The sequence below is a fragment of the Callospermophilus lateralis genome, chromosome 7 (assembly GCF_048772815.1).
Source record: "Callospermophilus lateralis isolate mCalLat2 chromosome 7, mCalLat2.hap1, whole genome shotgun sequence".
Lineage (NCBI taxonomy): Eukaryota > Metazoa > Chordata > Mammalia > Rodentia > Sciuridae > Callospermophilus > Callospermophilus lateralis.
In genome coordinates, this window is record NC_135311.1 from 117,371,770 (window position 1) to 117,391,890 (window position 20,121).

Here is a 20,121-nt window from a genome sequence, read left to right on the forward strand (position 1 = left end):
CAAAGTACGGGGGCATTGGCCTTTCCAACACGGGGAGCCCCAGCTTGCCATCTAGAGTTTCTGTGTCCTGGCGCCAGGTACCCAGGAGCTTCTTTGGGGCCTGGGGAGGCGGAGCCCCAAGAATAGAGGTCCTGAGGCCAAGAGGAGAGCTGCTGGTAGAGAAGGGGCAAGAGACAGCTTTAAAAAGTCTCGTGCACTGAACCAGAACGTTTGATTGAATCCCGGAAGGTTGCAGAGCTGGGTTGGGGGTACAGGGTGACGTCAACTTGGCACTTGAAAATAACTCTGCTACTGAGGCAAATGGAAGCCATTCTGGAGGCGTGGCCGGGGCCTGGGTGGGGAGTGTGGTAGCCTAACTCAGAGCGTTAGGTTGGGGAAGTGAAGGCACAGCGAGGGGACACAGAGTTGACGTTATTGAGATTGGTGATTGGTGGACAGAGAGGGGATAGGGAGGAGTCAGGACGAGGTGTGGAATTCCAGCAGGACAGATGGAAGGCGGGGTGTCATTGCCAGATAGCAAGTCCCCCAGAGAAGACGAGGACTCAGGAGAGGGCATGAGTTCAGCTGGGGACATGTTGGGACCTGGGACCCAGTTGGCAGCTGGCCATATGAGTGGACATCCAAGGAGACAGCAGGGCAGGAGGTTGGGATTTGGGGGAACAGGCAGCTCAGGCTGCAGGGGACCTGGGAGTCAGGGATGGGGACTCTGCTCAGGAAGAGAAGAGGTGAGACCTGGGGCAGGACCAGGAACAGCATGAAAGGGGGGGATTCTGGAGACACCTGGGCCATGAAGGCCAAAGAGGAAAACAGTGACCTAGGACAGCACGGAGCACGGAGCAGCACCTGCACAACAGCCTGAGCCTGACCCCCCAGGGTGCAGGGTGAGCCCCAGATGGGTCACTGAGTGCCCCTGGCAACCTGGTCTCGGGGACACAGGAGCCCTGTCCACGCTGCTCTCCCAGGTCCTTGGGCACTGGATTCAGAGGCGGAGGAAGAGGGAAGGAGCAGGAGGGGTCCTGGGCCTCCGGGGCACAGCAGGCCCTTGGTTCCTTTGTCTCTATGCTCTTGCCCTCACTGTCATACGTACTGAATGACCAGAGTTGCCCCTGGCTGTTCGATGGCCCGGCCCAAGATGGAGACAAGGAATAGCCACATGTAGCCTTGGCCTACGGTCCTCTCCCCTGTGGAGAAGTAGCACTTCCTGAACGTCCCTCTGCTTCCCATAACACTGAGTGCAGGAGGGTGGCGTGGGCACTTCTGCTTGCGCGCCAAGCCCTTTGCTTGGCCCTTCCTGGAGCACCTGGTGGGCTGAACTTGGCTCTTGCCCAACACCCAGATCGGGCCAGACCCATGCAGAGCAGGCACTGGGGAGTGAGGGACAGGAGAACAAGCACGGGCTGGCCCACCTCACCCAGAGTCGTGGCTGTGGGGTCAGGAGTGACTCACTACCGTGACATCCTCCAGGGTGTGCAGAGGGAAGGTCTGGTATCAAGGTCATGGCCCCATAACCCACCAGGTCCCCTACCTTCCAGACGGGAGCAAGATCTTAGTTCTGGCCAGTGAGCACTGGTGTTAGGAGAGGCTCCCAACCCCTGTTTGTGTGGCCGGGGAAAGCTCTGCCCACGCCACCACCCTCAGGATGGACCAGGGTACTTGGAAGCAAGGCCAGCTAGAGGTGACCTGAGCAGGTCAGAAGTGCGTGGACAGCGTGGGGGGAGGCAGAGGAAACAGATGCGCTACCAAGATGCACTCTTGTCGAGGCAGCGGGCTGCCCAGAGCAAGGGCTGAGAGCAGGCATCACCAGGGTCTTTCTGAGGACCAGGCAAGAGATGCAGGAAGGACTGGGAGATGCACCCCAGGAGCGTCAGCTCTAGAACTCAGCAGCAGAAAGGCCTGCGAAGAGCTGCCAGGGATCATGGTTGGGACAAGCAGGGGCAAGAGAGGCCAAGGTGCAAGAGAGCTTCAGGGTCAGCGGGTATTAGAGGGAGACAGGCTGGAGGGGCAGCTGGAACCGCGCGCCCCAGCTGGGACCATCTGTTGGTTCCTTCATTCAGCAGAACCGTACTGAGCACCATCTCCACCTGGGATCCTAGAGAGCAGAGCCTGGGCCAAGGCCAAGGCCTGCGCCATTACTTAGAGTGTGACGCCCAGGAGGGGACAGGGCAGAGGAAGTGCCGCAGGAAGGAGGGAAGCCCACACCAGGAGCATGGCTAACAGCTCAGTTCATGACCCCCACCCTGGAGAGCCTTAGGAGGGTCACTCATGGAGGAAAAGAAGGCAGGGGACAGGGCTACCAATGTCCCTGACTTCCATGCCTCGTTGGTAGACATGGGAGCCAATCAGGACCCTGTAGCAGCGTCCACTGGAAGCCTTGGGGTGGGGGGGGGCATCTCAGCTCCCAGGTGAGCAGGAGTGAGGTGCCATCAGGCTGAACCTGTGTGAGGCTGGCAGGAGCCAGGTCTTAACTAGTGCATGAGATGAGTGTGACCCCAGCACCAACCGTCAGCAGGCCAGACCCAGGACAGTGAAGAGGGATGTGAGGGTGACAGAGGCAGACAGGATTTGTGCCCTCCAGGAACAGACAAGCAAAATGTCATTAGGATTTCAGCTGCTGCTGTGAAGAGGGGCTTGGGGAGAGAACAGAGGACAGTGGCTAAAGCCTCCCTGAGGAAGTGGCTTTTAAGCTGCAGCTTGGAGAATGGTGCCAGGCCATGATTAGGGAGCCTACCTGGTGGCGGCGGAGGTTGGAGAAGTCTGCCCCGGTCAGGGCCTAACGGAGGCTGCAGCTGGGCATCCACAGGCCTGCATCACGGTACCCAGGCCGGCCCTGGGTGGACGCTGCCCAGTGGATACACGGGGAGTGGGGAAGGGGATTCTCCGGGAATGGCAGTGGAGGTGTGCTGTGTCCCTAGTGCACCAGGAGGCAGGGAGACCTGCTGAGCCTTCCTGACACAAACACAGCCCTGCCCCCGGGGGCCCAGAAATCGGGGAACTCCCCCTGTCTCCCTGCTGGGATCCCTCAGCTCAGGAGGGCTGTGTGCCCCGCAGGTGCATGACCCCTCCGTTGACACTTGGGGTTCTCTAGCACCTGTCCTGCATCTTTTCGGGTGAACGGGAACTATTTGGAGCACTGTGTTCTGAGGTAACGGACACCCACAGTGCTAATCTGTCAGGATTACCTGCTGGCTGGCAGGTCACCAGCGGCCCCTTCCCTGTCAGTGCACCCTGAATGCGGTCACACCTCATCCTGACGGAGGGCTTGCTGGGCGACCTCTGTGAATTCCCATGTTTACAGTGACCAATTCAGTCAGTCTATGAAGTCAGGCCCCGCTGGGTGACGCGGATACAGTAGGAGCCCTTCTCCAAGCCCGGGGTCTTACAGTCCCATGGAGGAAACAGACAGGAATCTGTAACATAAGGATGGGGTCAGCATGCAGCCAGAGCAGTGTCAAAGAGGGGCCAGCTAGTACTAGAGCCCGCTGGCTCCCAGCAGGTCCTGCAGACCAGAGAGCAGCAGGGAGTCCCCATGACCCATCCCAAGAAACCCTGGAGGAAGGTCCTGAAGACTTGTGAGTGGCAGCAGGTAGCCATTTCCCGTCCCCTAAGCCAACAGCAGTCAGAGAAATCCAGGGAAGGCATCTGTCCTTTCCAGCTCCCTCTCTAGCAGCAGAAGATGGTGGTGGCGTTGGGTGAAGGAGGACATGGGCTTGGGAAGCTGTCACTCCACATCATTTATGACCGGGGAACTCTGAACTCTGGCCACTCCAGACCCCAGGTCTGACAGGAAGAGCTGGTGTCAAAGACGCACCACGACTGCCACACTGTGTCCCCTCTTCCTCACAACCATGTGTGCAGTCAGAGGAGCCCCACCTAGCCGGCCCCCTAGCCCAGGGCCAGAGTGCTGTAATGCTGGAGCTCACTGGAGATGAAACCAAGTGCTGGAGGCAGGAGGGACAGAGAGACTACAAAGGTGGACAGCCAGTTGCCCGGGGCAGTGATTAGGGAGCCCTATGGAGCTGAGGATGTCACCAGGTCCTTGAGGGCGGGTGAGGGCTGTCTGTCCTGGGGATCCACTGGCATGTCAGAGGGAAAAGGGTAACAAAGTTCAGATTGGTCCATCGGCTGCCAGGGCACAAGCAGCAGGGTCCAAACAGAGGGAGAGCATGGGGTCAACTGTCAGGGTCCATGTGGCTTCAGAGAATGGGGTGCTGAGCAGGGAGACAGACCAGAGCTCTGCCCGCTAGGCTGGGGGGGAGGGGAGAGCAGCAGCCTTGGGGGCGTCCTCAGGCTCATTTTCCCAACAAAACACTATTGAACCTCCACTTTATTTCAGGCTTTGTGCTAATCCCAGGAGGCCTATCAGGAGGAAAACAAACTGACTCCTGCTCTCCTGGAGTCAGACGGCAGAGGGGCCAGAGACTTAGCAACAACTTGTACATACAAATTCTGTTGTGCTCAGGCCACCAAAGAGTAGCGCGGGGGTGGTGGGAACACGTAATTGGGAGAAAACCTGCGTTAACAGGAGATGGAGCCAGGTACATGCATGCTGGACTCTGTCCTTCCTGAGAGACAGAGGCTCAGAGTGGAGGCTTCTGGGACTCAGGAACAGGACCCTTCTCCAGTTACTACAGCTGGCATAAAAAAATACCCAGCTGGGGTGGTGGCTCAGTGGTAGAGCGCTTGCCTAACACGTGTGAGGCACTGGGTTCGATCCTCAGCATCACATAAAAATAAATAAAATAAAGATCCATCAACAACTTAAAAAATTTTTTTTTTAAATGTCCGCAAACCTCCTAGCTTAGAATGGGAGAATTTTTTTTCCTCTCTCTCTCTCACAGTTCCGGAGGCCAGACGTCAGGAATCAAGGTAACAACAGATTCTGTTCCCTTCAGAGGCTTTGGGGGAGAGGCCACCATTCTCCCAGCTTCTGGTGTTCCCACGGCCCTTGGGGTTCTAGGCTGTCTGCATTATCTCAGCCTCTGCCTCGTTGTCATTTCTCTGTGTGTGTCCATGTCTTCTCTCTTCTTAGAAGGACCCCAGTCACTGGGTTGGGGACCCACCCTAGTTCAGGTGGGTAATTGATTTCATTACAATTAAGTCATTGCTATGGTTACAATCATATCAATTTGATTACATCGGCACAGACCTCATTCCACATCAGGGCACCTTCGTAGGGACTGGCAGTTAGGATTTGGACATGACTGGGATCAGGCACAAATTCAACTCACCGCACGTGGCTTGTATGATAGAGTGGTAAAATGTTGGGCTTCGAGGTCACTGTGAATGGAGTCCAGGTACTGGCTTTGCCACTCACCCACTTTGAACCTGATTGAGCGTGATCAAGCCACCTTATCCTCATTTGGAATGCAATAATGCCGCCTCCTGCCTCTCGGGGCTACTGGGAGGCTGCAGGAGGCAATGTCCACAGCAGACTTAGCAGTCGTCAGCAGGTAAGAAGCACCCATTTTGAAGGTGGTTCTTACCATTTTACTGTAAGAGGTCACAGTCCGGGCAGCCAGATGCCCTGGGGGAACCCAACCAAGAGGCACAGCATAGAGATAAGGAATCCTAGTGGACAGATGGCAGCAGGACACCAGGGAGCAAGCTGGCGTCCAGGTAGTAGGTCTAAAACTCCGGGGGAGGACCCCTGTCCCAAGAGAAGGCCCATCAGTGACAAGTTACCAGAACCGGGACCACAGTCCCAACCCCATTCTTAGAATCTGGCAGGAGGTGGCCCAGGTTCCATCCTGGAGTGCAAGCCTAGGGTCCAGCCAGCAGCCCGGATGGTTGAATACTAAGGACCAGAATGTGGAGCCCGAGGGGCTGGGGTCGCGGCTCAGTGGTAGAGGCTTGCCTAGCACGTGTGAGGCCCTGGGTTCAGTCCTCAGCACTACGTAAAATAAATAAATAAAGGCATTGTGTCCATCTACAGCTGGTTATCTAAGTCCTGCCTCTAGCTTTGGAAGCTGGGGCTGTGGTGGAGTGCATGAGGCCAGGGGCTCCGTGGGAAGCTGGAGGGACACAAAAGGGACCTAAGCCAGGTGCCTCCCAAGCAGATTCTAGATAAGTGGCAAGCTGCTTACAAGGACGAAGGAATGTCCCAGGAAGGCCACCCTTCCTGCTCCAGAGGGTTAGGAACTGTAGAGAAAGGTCCTTGACGAGGCAGGAGGCGCCAACCCTGGTCTAAGACCAGTGAAGATGTGCACAAAAAGGTCAGAGGTTTGGTTCTATAAATAGGAGAGAGAAGACCAAGGAGCTTTTCCAAATCTCAGTTTCCCTCTACAAAAAAAAAAAAAATGGGGGGTTGGAGTGGATGTTGTGGAAGGTCTCTCGTCCAGCTCTGACAGCCTATGATTTTATGAATCATCCTCGAAGAGAACTCGCACAAGTGGGAAGAGTCTGCCAAGACTGGGCCTTTCATTCTGAGTAATGAACTGAAACAGCAAAGGGTTGACATCTGTTCCCATCTTTCAAGGGAAGTTGGACAAAATAATGCCTTTTTCAGGGAAATCGTTACCAACAGTGAAACAGAGTATTTCCTGCCTAACCCAAAAATGAAGTGGAGAAGCCAGCCTCCCCGAAGCCCAAGGGAGAACACGTCTAATCTCCCAGTGAAGGTCATGCCGGCCAATTATCTTGGTATGTAGGCACCGAATGCCACGCAGGCTCCTGCCTCCCAGCCTGTTAGAGCGAGACAGCAGGAAAATGATGGCAGGAAGATTCCAAAGGCCCTGAGAGAGTCTGAGGAAAGGAAGAGGGCCCTGTCACCGGCTCTGTCAGTCACCAGCCTCTGGAACATTCTGGTGGGATAAGCAAACACGTGATCTCATGCAACTTGCTTTCAAGCCCAGGGAAGATGCTCCACCTCGGACTTCTCCAAGACACCACTCCAAGCCGCGCAGGCCATTCCTGAACCCGTTCACCGTGCACACTGAGGGATGATAGGGACTCTGGAGTCTCCCAACAGGGTGTGCTTTGAAGGGACCCACCTGGGGGAGGCTGGGTTTTAGAATAAAAGGCCCTCCACATCCCTGTCACATCAACATTATAGAAAATTCTAGAATTCATGACTGAAGGGGATGTTTCAGGGTGTCTTGACTCCTACGTGACCCAGGAGTCCGACCTGAAGCTCCATGAGAGCAGGGACTTGCTTGCCGCTGTATCCCAGCCAGGGCCAGGCCTGTGCACTCTAGGTTTTGAGCAAATGCACAAATGGTCACTCTGCACATTCCCTGAGAGCTCTCTCATGTTCCATTGCTTTCCTTTGTCCACAGCCTGAGTTGAGAGGGTCCTAGGAGCTGGGGAGGCAGCAGCTGCCCCCTTCCTCCTTCTCGTGCCTTCAAAGCCAGGCAAGTTTCAACTCACACATTCAGAAATTTGCAAAAGGAAGGATATTAGTCCTTTGTTGTAGACTTCTCTTCCCTGCCTTTCTCAGGCTCTGAAGTTTGCTGAACCCTTAGGCTCCAAGTGTCCGTGGTGGGGTATGGGCTGAGTCAGGAGGCGCACTGGGATGTGAAACACCAGAGTTGTGTGTTTCCCAGCTGCCCTCGCGGCCTGGACTACACACAGATCTGTCTAGAAGTTGGGGTTCCACCATCCCAGCCCACCCCTCCTTGAAGTCTAATCTCTACTGGATTTCTAGCTCCAATTCTAAATGGAGTCAGAGCTCACGTTAACAGCTACCCTTTACTAAATATTGATTAATGACCATCTTCCCTACTAGACTGTAAGCTCCATGAGGGCAGAAGCCATGTTGGCTTAGGTCTGCTCTGTGTCCTTAGTGCCTGGTGGATCTCATAGAACGATGGATGGATGGATGGACAGATGACAGACCAGTGGGTAGATGGAAGGATGTGGGTGGGTAGGTGGATGGATTAATGGTGAGTGTTGGGTCAGGCCAGCAGAGGACTGCCTAGAGACATTACCTTAGAAGAGGGTTTCAAAGACTGGTCCCCCTTGGCGATGGGTCTTTAGAGCTGGCCTTTAGGACCCGTCCTTTCTTCAGCCCTGTCCTACCAGATAACTTTGTTCCCACTTTAAGATATATATACCCGCAGAAGGCCTAGGGGAGACTATCAACAGATGATCCCAGGACTGAGGGGGGTGGGGGAATGGAGGAAGAAAGCGCTGGATCAGCCCTAGCCTCTGCTGCACTCCAGAACTCACAGGCAGGTCAGCAGGTGAGACACGCGGCCCTGGCTGCACTCACTGCCCTGTGTGCCGAGGAGCTTCAGGTCTCACCGTGGTACTTCATGGGGGTTTAGAATTGGAGGCTGCCAAGAAGGGTTTCTGGAAGAGGCACCATGCACCAGGGAAAAGAGGAGGGGGTGAGAATTAGAGCGCAGAGAGGGGCATCCTCAACAGGGCAGCAAGGTGGGCCAAGCCCCCAAGGAGAACAACAGGAGGTGGTTTAATGGGGCCTGGCTTAGGAGGCCACAGTGGGGTGAGGCTGGAATATGGGATGGGGAGGAGGGAGTTCAGATTTGTAATCAGGAAAATCTCAAAGAATAGAACTTTATTTTCTCCTCCCTCTAAAATTTTGGGGCATCCCTTGACCTCCCCATTCCTGCCGTCTCCCTCCACACCACCTATTGGGAACCAGGCCCTGACTTGCCTCTTTCGTTTCTTGCTCACTTTACCCTCCAAGAAGGGTATTGTCTTTGCCCAACTGGCTTTGGGGAGGGTTTTAGGATCTCTAGACCATCCGGCATGGGGCAAAGCAGCCCCGAGGTGGGTGGGAAGGGAAAGCAGATTTGAATAAGAGTCGTTGTGTCCTCTTTGCGATATTTGAAAGACGTGGATAGAGCATGAGCTATTTTTAAATATTTGTAGGTTGCTGAACTGTATTTGTTTGACAAAGCTTCTTGAGAAGGCACCACACGGTCACACTTTAAGAGGATTCCATTCTCTGCATCTTTACGTCACTTTCCTCTTCTCAAGGCCATGAACTCTTGAAGGACAAAGGTTAAGTTGAACTCATCCTTGCCCCTTTTGCAGGCTGGGCCCAGCCCAGGTCAGAAGGAAGGCTCGTAGATGCTGAACCCAGAGAGTGGAGAAGTGACCTTGGGCTCAGACAACCTCGCTCCCTCCTCGGTCCTCCTCCAAGAAGGGGGGCTCTGTCACCTGCTAATCTGAGACTTTGCTCCTTGTCTGTCTGTCATTGCAGAAGGCAGACCTGGCCGTGGCTCCCCTGACCATCACGCATGTCCGCGAGAAGGCCATCGACTTCTCCAAGCCCTTCATGACGCTCGGAGTGAGCATCCTGTATCGCAAGCCCAACGGCACCAACCCCAGCGTGTTCTCCTTCCTCAACCCCCTGTCCCCGGACATCTGGATGTATGTGCTCCTCGCCTACCTGGGTGTCAGCTGCGTCCTCTTTGTCATTGCCAGGTAAGGTAATGCCTTGGCCAGAACTCAGGCCCAAGCTTGAAGGTTTGGGAGCCAGGAGTGTCCCCACATCCTCAGCCCTTGGCACAGGAAGCCAAGGCTCAGGCCACTACTGTTGCTGCTGCTCTCTCCCAACATGTGGCCCAGATCCTCCTGGGCCTTCTTTGAAAGCCATGCCCCCGCTTAGGGAACATTCTATCCCCTTCTCCAGACTTGAATCACTTGGTCCTCCCCTGGTTTGTGTTGGGGACTCGGAGATGCAGCGTTTGCACCCCAGGTCCCAGAACCAGACTTGGAGAGGTTGAATCATTTTGCCCAAATCTGAAACCCCTGGGCCAGGCACCTGGTACAGCACATGCAGTGGGTGGCTTAAACATGGCGCACACACCCCTGCCTGGCTGGGATACGTGCTGGAAGCATGCCTGCACATTCGGTCAATCACGTGAAACAGACACAGCGCTCTTGGCTGGTGGATGGTAGAAGGCTGCTAGGGAACAGGGTTAGCCCAGCCCTTTGGGAGCTCCTGGTATCTGCTGACCACGGTGCTGTGCACCCTGTAGCCATCACCATATTTAACTCTCAAAGCCTCCCTCGAAGAGGAGACCACCAAAGCCCAGAAAGATCATACAAGCAATAAGTGGCACATCTGGCACTTGAACCTGAGTCACCAAGGGTTTAATCTGCTATGCACACCCCTGGCCACTGCTCTGACCCTACCCCAGGCCGGTGGCTGTGTGACCCAGCCCTTCCACTCCTTCCAAATGGGCCCTCTGCCTCCTCCCTCCAGGGCCCAGCTCTGGCCCCTGCCCTGTTCTTTTTCTCTCTAAATCCTAACAAGGGGTGAAGAGACTTCTCTGGAAAGGCAATTGGAGATCCAAGGCCTGGGTGTTTCAGCCTTTTTTCCTCCGGAGCCTTCTTTGAAAGCCATCCCCCCACTCGGCTCTGTGCGCTCCCTCCTCCCGCACAGGGAGAGACCAAAGGGAAGGATGTGAGAGATGAAACCGGCCTGCCGCCCAAGCTTTGCTGCCAGCCGGCCTGGTGCTGCCCTGCCCGGTCACCCAGCCAGCAGCCACCAGGGGCCTTCATTACACTCTTGTCTCTCACGCTCTAACGGGCCTTTGAGGGCTAGGAGCCGCTCACGGCGCACTCGCCATAATTTTAGCAGCTCCAGCGGCCTCTCCATGGCCCACTACTCTTTTTTCCAGCTTCAGTTCTGCTCATTTGGCGCATCTCCCCTCCCCCTCCAGTCCCTGGCCTCTTCCCAGGCTCTCTCTCCTCGCCAGGAAGGCAGAGGCCCCTTCCCAAGGCTGGTCTGGGAGACTTTGGGGAAGAGACAGGCCTTCTAGAGCCACTGGAATAATAGGGTCCTCTCCAGAGAGAGGAGGGGGATGAACATCTTGGCCCAAAGGAGCCTCACAGGGCAATTGTCACCGTAGGACTCTCCCCATCTGGTCAAATCCCAACAACAGTCCTTGGGGTGGCTGTGATTGTCCCCACTTTACAGAAGCAGAAACTGTGGCCCAGCGAGGCCAGGTCATTGCTGGGAGTCTCGGAGCTTTTCCTAGGCAGAGCCGGGCCAGACCTGTCCAACATTAAATCCAACACAGGTGCTAGACGGGGACAGACAGGTGACATAAGGAAGAGAAGCAAGCCAACTGGCGGGCAGCAGGAGTGATCAGGATGGAAGCAAACTGAGCATGCCCAGCTGGCTAAGGGGGCGGCCGCCACCCTGCACCAACAGACCTGTCTCTCTGCTAGACAGAGACCTAGGGCCCTGTCACAGCACTTATGATTTGCACAGCCAGAGTCAGATTTTTATGTGACCTCTCATGATTTCTCTGTGTGGCCATTGATTTGGTTTTTATAACACTGTTGGGGTCCAGCACAAAGACATCTGCACTGTGGATGGAGCCGTCTTTCCCCACAACTCGCGTGACTCCATGCTGCTGCTACAGGTCTGGACACAGCCCATGTCCCCAAAAGATGGAGTCTGCTGTGAGTGGGCAGGTCCCAGGCCCACTCGGAGGCAGCTTGGGCATGGCACTGAGCTGTCCATCTTGCAGACTGGCCTGACCCAGCCTGACCTAAGCCTGTCTAGCACCAGGGATCCAGGCATTGAGGGGTCCAGGCATTGAGGGGTCAAGGCTTTTTCTTATAGTCTGCTTCGTGCCTGGTGAGGTAGGAGGACACAGGAGGGGAGTGAGGCCACTTTATCACCACTGAGAGAACAGTGCACTTGTGGCAGGGAGTTAATCCTTGGTGTCTGGCCCAGGACACGGGCCCCAGGCTGAACTGTCAGTCTAGCCCTGAGAGCCACTTTCTGGCCAAATCCTGCACAGATGAGTAACCCAGGGAAAAGAGGGTCGTGGCCACAGTTGGTGTCCTGTCTACACCTCTGCAGCTGGAGCATGGCTAACTCCCTGAATGGAATCAGTGTCTCCAGGTCCCTGCTTCTGATTCCTATTTGCTCCCAAGATTGCAGAGCCCCCCACAGCCACCAGCCCTAAATCCAAGGTCCACCCTTAACTTGGCATAGTACCTTCCCGCCTTGTCCAGAGGCCATCGTCCCCTCCTCGTCTCTCCTGAAGACTCTGGATCCTCCCACCCACCTCCCCTGCTGTAGGATGGCACCTGGGAACCGTCCAGCAGTGGTGGGGACCCAGCCTATGACGACACTCGATAACCGAGGGTCCCTTTTCCAGGGCCAGTTCCTTTCATCATGATAAGCAATTCCACCTCCGGGGATCTGAAACCACACTTCAGAATCTAGGAAGCCTTTCACAGCCACGTCCCAGGGGACAAGGCCACCCTTTGGCCTTGGTGTAGCTGGAGGTGGGCCGGAGGATGTTGCTTTCAGCAGAGTTTACAAGAGTGGGAAACAGGGCACGACTCAGGGCGGAAACACCCAGGAAGTGATCACCGAGCATGAGGTAGATCCAGAGGAACTGGCCTGAGAGAGGTTGGTGACTATCAGATTTAAAAACAAAGAAAAGAAAAAGGAAAACCAAGTTCTAGGACAGGATACTGGTATGACAGTCTCTTTTGTTGTTAAAAATTGTGTTTGTGTGTGTGTGTGTGTGTGTGTGTGTGTGTGTAACTGGAGCATGGGAACACTAGGACCCATGAGCTTCTCCCAGAAGTCCCCTTCTTTGTCCCCAGCCCTCCTTCCACTGTGGCTTTTTGGCTCACCTCCAGATCACAGAAAGTCTAGGGGCCACTCTAGACCGTGAATTCACTGTTTCAATCCAGAAATGAAAAGCTGGTCCAGTGTCCCCCCACCCAGGATTTCTGTCTTCACTCACTCACGGGAGCCTTCTCCAGCCCCAGTGACCCCCTTGGCAGTGCCTCCTCCAGCAGCCCATCCCACACCCAGCCCCTGGCCCTCGAGCAGCCCCTGTCCTGGGTCCTCCACTTGTTGACGTCTGCTGGCTTTCTGGGAGGCAGCCATGGTGGGCCTGGCCGGGTCTCTCTTCTGCGTGGTGAAGCTTTTCCTAGGCAGAGTTGGGCCAGACCTGTCCAACATTAAATCCAGCAGTGGTGAAGCTCTGTGCACCCATGGTCCTTGGGCTTGGTGGACTCTGGGCTCACAGCAGGGACCCTCCTGCTTCCACCTACCTAGAGGTCATGCTCCTGAGCCCTGCCCTCCAGCATCCTAGGAAGGCCCTCTCCCGAGACTCTGGGCACCCAGCTCTCTGGGCTGTCTCCAAGGTGCGCCTCACACGGCCCCTCACCCCTGCTCTCCTGATCCCCCATCTCTGCCCTGTGATTTTAGATCCTTTCACCAGTTCTTGGTCAGCTCCTTTGAAAATTCTCAACTTGGCATGAAGCCTTACTGGGGAATTTCCTGTCCGAGGGGCCTTCTGCTTCATGAGAACATAATTCCTCTCACACGAGCATTCATGATGTCTGGACTCGTGGAAAAGGGACCCCACAACATCACATTTAAGGGCCATCACACTAGAAAACATGACAAAATGGATGGGACCCCGTCTCTCCTTCCACACCTCTCGTCCTAGCCAGGGACCCCTCTGTGGTCTCAGTCATTTGGCATCTTTGAACTTACGTACTGCCACCTGGAATCCACGCAGTCAGCCAGGATTCCCTCCAGTGACCCCGGGCCCTGCCCCTTGGAAGGCAGTGGGCAGCTTCTCAAAACAATTCTTTCCCTGTCGTTTACATATTTGTATATTCAAAGAGAAAAATATGAAGAATTATAGACCACATTCTTCTCTCCAGGGGGCAGGCTGCCAGGAACTTTTGCTTTCTCATTGTGTTCTTCTATACCATTTGAATATTTCATACAGTGTCTTTTATTTTCTTTCCATTTTTTAATTATATACGAAATTCAAAAGCATCTTCTCGTTTTAAAAAATTCATGTGATACATATAAAGCAACAGGCCTCCTCAAGTGCGTTCTGCCATTCTGACTCCCCTCCCCAGAGATGTGCACCGACATTCTTTACATATGGAACCTTCTAGACCCTTTTATATGCATTTCACATACAAATATACATAAAAGAGCCGTAGAGTCATGAATTCGGGAATCTATATAATGAGATCGCACTGTTCTTATTTTTTATCACTTTCTCTCAGCCAAATGTGTGTTGCCGATCTCTCCCTGTTGGCTCACCTAGGAGTCTCTGGTTCTTTCTAACAGCTGCATGCTATGTCACAGCGTGGCTGTGGCGGGGTTTATCAGTCGCTCCTCTGGTGAAGGACATTGAGGTGGTTTGCAGTTGTTCACTGTTACAAACTCCGCTTTGATAAACACCCTCCTGTGTTTTGCTTTATGTTCGTGTGTGTTTTTTTTCTAGGGTGGATAATGAGTTGCAGAATTGCCAGGTTGAAGGGCACATGCATTTTAATTTTAAGAAGTGCTGCTGAATTACTTGTATAACCAGAAAAGGGCGCCCGCGGTAAAGGACAAGAGGGACGGTGGTGCCAGCTGCCCCTTGCCTGCCTCTGGGGTGGAACAATGAGCCACCCACATCCACATTGGGGACACGGCCATCTTGGTAGTGTGGGTGCACTTCCCTCTTGTCTCCCTGCATCCCCACCTCACTGCCTCTCTCTCTCCCCTGGTAGGTTTAGCCCCTATGAGTGGTACGATGCCCACCCCTGCAACCCGGGCTCCGAGGTGGTGGAGAACAACTTCACTCTGCTCAACAGCTTCTGGTTTGGAATGGGCTCCCTCATGCAGCAAGGTGAGTGCCGTCTTCTCTCCCAGGGGGTCCCATGGCCTCTGTGGAGTCAGCAGAGCCAGAAGGGCAGCCTCAGTCCCAGCTGAGCCATCAGAAGGTTGGAGACCCCCGTGGATACTTTGAGGTGTACCCCCCTCCTTCACCCCACTCCTCAGAGTGCTCTGGCTGGAGGATCTGAGCAGATAAACCACGCCCACCATTGGCATGTGGGACTCAGCCCCAGCACCTTTAGTGGCATGAGTTGGACATGAGCACCCTGCTTGCTGGGTTGGCCCCCAGTGACCTCCCCACCACAGAATCCAGCTAAGCAAAACTGAGAGGGGTAGGGGCACTAGAGGCAGGGAGGCTGGGTGGAGGCCCTTGCAGGAACGAGAAGAGACCTGAACTGGGGTCAAGGCCAGGAGGGTGGAAGTCAGAGGTGGACTGAGAAGACTTTAGGGGGCAGATGGTCAGGACCCTGGGGTCATCTGGCTCTGGGGCACCTGGGAGCAGAAGGGATCAGCTGAGGAGGGACTTCCACCCAGATACACCAGAGGTGGGATCCACAGGATGATGGGATTCTCTTATATCCTCCAAAGGGAGGGCCAATGTGCTGCTCCTGACCTGTGTGGGTGGCCCTTTGGGAGTATCCGCAGCAGTTTAAATGGCTAGGAAGCAGAGAACCTGCTCTCGATGCAAGGAGTAAGATGCAGAGACATCACAGGGCTTGAAGACAGGCACAGAGGGAGGCCAGCCAGGAAAGAGCCCAGGGGAACTGCCCTGGCCAGCCCGCTGGCCAGGAGCCCTGAGCCTCTGCCTGTGACTGTGGAGTTGCCTGCTCAGGCCGAGGGTGGGGAGCAGCCCAGTCTGTGCTGTGTTAAGTCCCCCTGGGGGACCTAACCAGGGCCGGAATGAGGGGGCTTCAAGGAACAAAGAAAATTTCCTTGTCCTTCACTCTTCTGGGTGTGACCTCAAAGTCCAGCACAAACTCCCATCCTCAGGAGACAGCTATCAGCAAATGCTAAATGAAGAAATGAATCAAAGGTCCTCTCCACCCTATGTTGGGTAGTTGCATGAAAGAAAAGTGAGAAAAATACATCAGTCCCAAGGAGACCTTTCAGCCCTGCAGGGGCCAGGGCAGGGGCTTGTGCCTGGGCGGGGGTCCAAGCTGCCTGCAGGAGCTCCCCAAGCAAACAATCCAAAGAAGCCATTCTCCCTTTGGGGGCACAGCCGAAGCCCTAGCATGGAGCAACCTGGGGGAGGCTCCAGTAGCTGAGAAGTGATAGACAGCTTTCAAGGGAAGTGCTTCAATTTGTCCCCGCCATTAACAAGTGTCCCGAAGCCTCACCTTGCTTCTTTGCCATCATCTTTGTTCGGTGACAGCTGGGAAAGACCTGGAAGCTCCTCATTGCAGTAATAACTTCTCCTCTTCTGCCTCCTGCTGCTATTCAAAGCTCTGGCCCCCAATGCATTCCCTGCATGGTTTTGATTAGAAGGGAGAAAAATAGTTATGTATTTGAAAAACTCTCCCTTGAGTGATTTCTTTGAGAAAAAAAAATCATCCATATCAAAGCAGACGCTTTTTAGATTGCAGGTCCAAATATTCTGGAAAGTTCAGGAGTCACTTGCTATTTAAATCTCTTGAAAGCCGCCTAGTTAATTACTTCAGTTAGAAGGTTTCATCTGAATTGTGCTCCACACCCAAGGTCGGGGAGGAAGAGTGATATATTTCAGCAAAGAGCTTCCAAAAATGTTGATTTTTCTCCTCCTGCCAAGCGCCGCCGAGCAGTCTTATATTTGTACACCACTTGTATTTGCGATGCAATTTCTCCTCAAATTGTATCATTGCAGATCGCAGTATTTCTGCAAGGCTGGGACAGAGGAAGGACATTGCAGGGTCCCTGAGAGGGGGAAGTGTCTGGCATAAGATCACACAGAGTTGGGAACAGGATCCACTCAGGACCCCAGGGGTTCTGACCTCCAGGTGTTCTTAACCTGGGACCCAGGAGCAGTTCCTGGATAGGCATCTGAGGGGCTGAGGAGCCCGTGAACTGTTGGGCATGTGTGTTGTGTGATTGGAGAGCAGGAGCTCTTAAAATGTGCACCTGGATCAGAACCTTCTGGGAGGCTGATCAAACAGAGTGCTCATCCTGCACTGCCCCTCAGGTGCTGGTTCAGTAGGTCCTGGGATGGAGCCTGGGAATTCACATTTCTAGCAAGCTCTCAGGCAATACTGATGACCACACTTCTGAGAGCCTCGAGGGGCTGGGCTTTGACGAGCATGTCAGGGGCATCCGTGACCCAGGGCTCGGGCAACTCCTTGTCTCACTCAAGCCTCCACCTTGTAAGGCGCCATCTGCCTCCTGCCTCCTCCCAGGGTCTGAACTGATGCCCAAAGCTCTGTCCACGCGCATCATCGGTGGCATCTGGTGGTTCTTCACGCTCATCATCATCTCCTCCTACACGGCCAACCTGGCTGCCTTTCTGACCGTGGAGCGCATGGAATCACCTATCGACTCTGCTGATGATCTGGCCAAGCAAACCAAGATCGAGTACGGGGCTGTCAAGGACGGGGCCACCATGACCTTCTTCAAGGTGAGGGTCTCTCCTTCCCATTGCAGCACAACGAGCGGGCCCCCGCCCTGGCCCTATGCTGAGCCGAAGAGGAGTGGGAGGAAGGGGTGTCTGCCCTTCCCTCACTGCTGGAGCCGATGGGCTAGAGAACTCCAGGGCTCACACCCTCCCTGTTTAGGACCGCTGATTTGGGGGAGCTATGGCAATGTGAGCCATGTAGTTTGGTTACAGCACAAATTCTAGAAGTTTCTGTACCTGTGACAAAGACTGTGAGTCATCTGAAGAGGACAGGTAGACAAGAGGGATGGGAGAAGGGGGAGGAGAGGAGTAGTCAGACACCCAGCCTCTGGGGCCAGTGGGCGCCCTGCACTTGGACTGAGGCCTTAGTGCCATCCACGTCGAAGGGGCTAGCCTGGGCTTGGGGGTGAGCGCCCTCCCACTGAGAGGCAACAGGGGCACATCCTAGGGGAAGGGAGGGGACTTAACATTTGAGCAGGTGTTCACAGACTCTTGGAATGCTGGGGACCCCTGCCCACGTGACTGCTCCAGAGGGTGTCTGGCTGTGACTTTGTTGCTCCTCCAGCTTTGGAAGGGATGACTCTCACTTCCACAGTGTTTTTCCACCTTCAACTGGTATAGCCAACCATCCAGGAGACCGGAAACTCCTCCACCTGGCCTCCAAGGACCAGTAGGGGTCCATGTGCTCCAGAAATTCACATAGCAATAATAAGGGCCACCCACACCGAGCGCTCACAGTGCACCAGGCATGGTGCTTGGTGCTCAGCCTCATTGAACCTCCATGGCTGTCTGTGAGGTTGGCACTGTCGTTATTTCCATTGTACCTGTGTGGGGACTGAGGCTCCGAGCCATGAAGTGACTCATCCAAGGACTAATCCCCCTTAGTATAGGGCCCAGCCCTCAGGACACATGACTCAGGAGGTCCCAAAGAGAGTCAGGGGTGAGCAACTGTTTTAAAAAGGATTTTTGTGTGTAGTGCTAGGAATCAAACCCAGGGCCTCCCACTTACTAGGCAGGTGCTCTTCCACTGAGCTGCATCCTCAGTCCTAAGAATTAGCATTTCTAAGAAGTTCCCAGGTGATGCTGGTGGAGCCCATTTAAGACCACTCTTTGAGAACTACAGCTCTAATTATGGCTCAGAAATGATCAGAATCTTGGAACTCGGTGGCTGCAGGTTCATTCATTCATTTATGAACTGCTCTCAGTCCTCCTGGAAGCCTGGGGCATTTCCCTTTCCTCTGAACCCTGGATCCCCCCTTCTTTCTAGGCCAAGAGATAGATGGAGCCCCCAGAGGGTCCTGGGTGGAGAGTTTAGGTGGGAAGGCCTTCCACCCCCCAGCACTGACCCCCACCCAGCCTTCCATGCCCCTCCCGATGTTGGAAGGAGATCTTTAGGAAAGAGAAGGAGGAGAAGACTCGCTTCCTGCATGCTGCTGCTGCCACCAGCCAGCTGCAGACCCACTGCCTAAGGGGTCACAGCTACATATGTAGAGTGAGAGGAAGCCGAGGCACTATCTAACACGTTAGGGGCGTGGGGCTCAGCGGTAGAGCGCTTGCCTAGAATGTGTGAGGCCCAGGGTTCAAACCTCAGCACCACATATATATAAAAGAAAGGTATTGTATCCAACTACAACTTTAAATTTTTTTTAAAAAAAGCCACATTAGGAGCTCTGTGGGGCTGTGTGTTCATGAGTGTTAAATGTCTATGATGTTGCATACCTATGTGCATTTGTGTCCTCAGTGCACACACATGTGCCAATGCACAAGAGTGTGCTTCTGTGGGTGCATGTATCTGGGTACAAGTGTTTGCATCTATGTGTACTGGTGGGCACATGTGTGATGTATCTCTGTGATATGGGCACACGGACTTGTGCCTCTGAGTGTACACAAGTGCCTACCAGAAAGTGTGTGTGTGTGTGTGTGTGTGTGTGTGTGTGTGTGTGTGTGTGACAGCCTGTGTGTGCATGCACGTGTATCTGTGTGCATATGTACCTGTTCGTTTGCTCACTGTCTGCCCCGGGCTGCGGCCCAGGCCTTTGACTGTGCCAGAGCCTCTCTCATGCATTAGGCATGAGCCTTCTCTAAGCAGGGCTCCCGATCAAAGAGAAGCAGCATAAATAAGCCCGATGCCGGCTCATTGCCGCTGATTGGATGCCCCTGCCTCCCTCCATGCTAAGATGCTCAGATTGGCTTCCCAGAGCCTGGTCCCAGCTCCCCACCGAGCCTCTGTCCTCAGCATCAAGCAGCGCCTCCTGCAGCCTACTCCGCCCTCACCCACCTTCCCTGCAAATGGCACAGCGAGGAGGACAGAAGAGGGACGCTGATGCTGACACCCAGCTGGGGCTCTGGGGCTCACGGGCCGTGCTCACAGGGCCCATTGGCCAGAAACAGCAACGGCGCATCCCCTTGCAGAACCAGCTCCACTTTCATGCTCTCCCGGTGGCCAATTAATCCCTGGCTGCGTCTGGCCACGCTGCCTCTCACGTTGATGCGAAGCTCCTCTTACCCAGGCTTCCTGTCCCTGGCAGCAGCAGCAGTGGGACTGTCATGGAGAAGGGAGGATCCTGAAGGTGGACGCATTAGCTAGGAGCAGCGCACTCCCAGCCCTGAGGTGTCTGGACAGACCTACTTCCTCCCCCGCCCTCTGCCCTCCAGAGTTGGGCTTCCTGGTTCACCTCCCCTGCCCCCACCCCAGTTGGGTTGCAGTAATGGAGGCTGCCATGAAATTAAAGGATAGCATTTAAAGGAGGCGGGATCCACGCAGAGCAAGCGCAGGCGGTAGTACTGAGAACCCGAACCACCCAGGTGGTGTCCTGTGGGTTGTCCAAAGTGCAGGGCAGGTGAAATTCATTTCTACCGTAGCCTGTGCCTGGTTAGGCTTCGAACCGTCTTTGAACACCCGTCTCCCCTGGCTGAGAGCAGAACACAAGGGAAAGAACCCATCCCTCTTCAAAGAGGACAA

At 54.6% G+C, this 20,121-nt stretch overlaps 1 protein-coding gene across 2 annotated transcripts in view; it reads left to right on the top strand.

The window, feature by feature from the left end:
* The window catches only part of Grik3 (glutamate ionotropic receptor kainate type subunit 3), a 205,794-nt gene that overhangs the window by 176,106 nt on the left and 9,567 nt on the right, over positions 1–20,121 (top strand). For both annotated transcript variants that reach the window (XM_076862952.2, XM_076862953.2), the window contains exons 11-13: positions 9,167–9,390; positions 14,473–14,591; positions 16,945–17,162. In XM_076862952.2, coding sequence (XP_076719067.1) covers positions 9,167–9,390; positions 14,473–14,591; positions 16,945–17,162 — 561 coding nt within the window. The remainder of the gene's footprint in view (positions 1–9,166; positions 9,391–14,472; positions 14,592–16,944; positions 17,163–20,121) is intronic.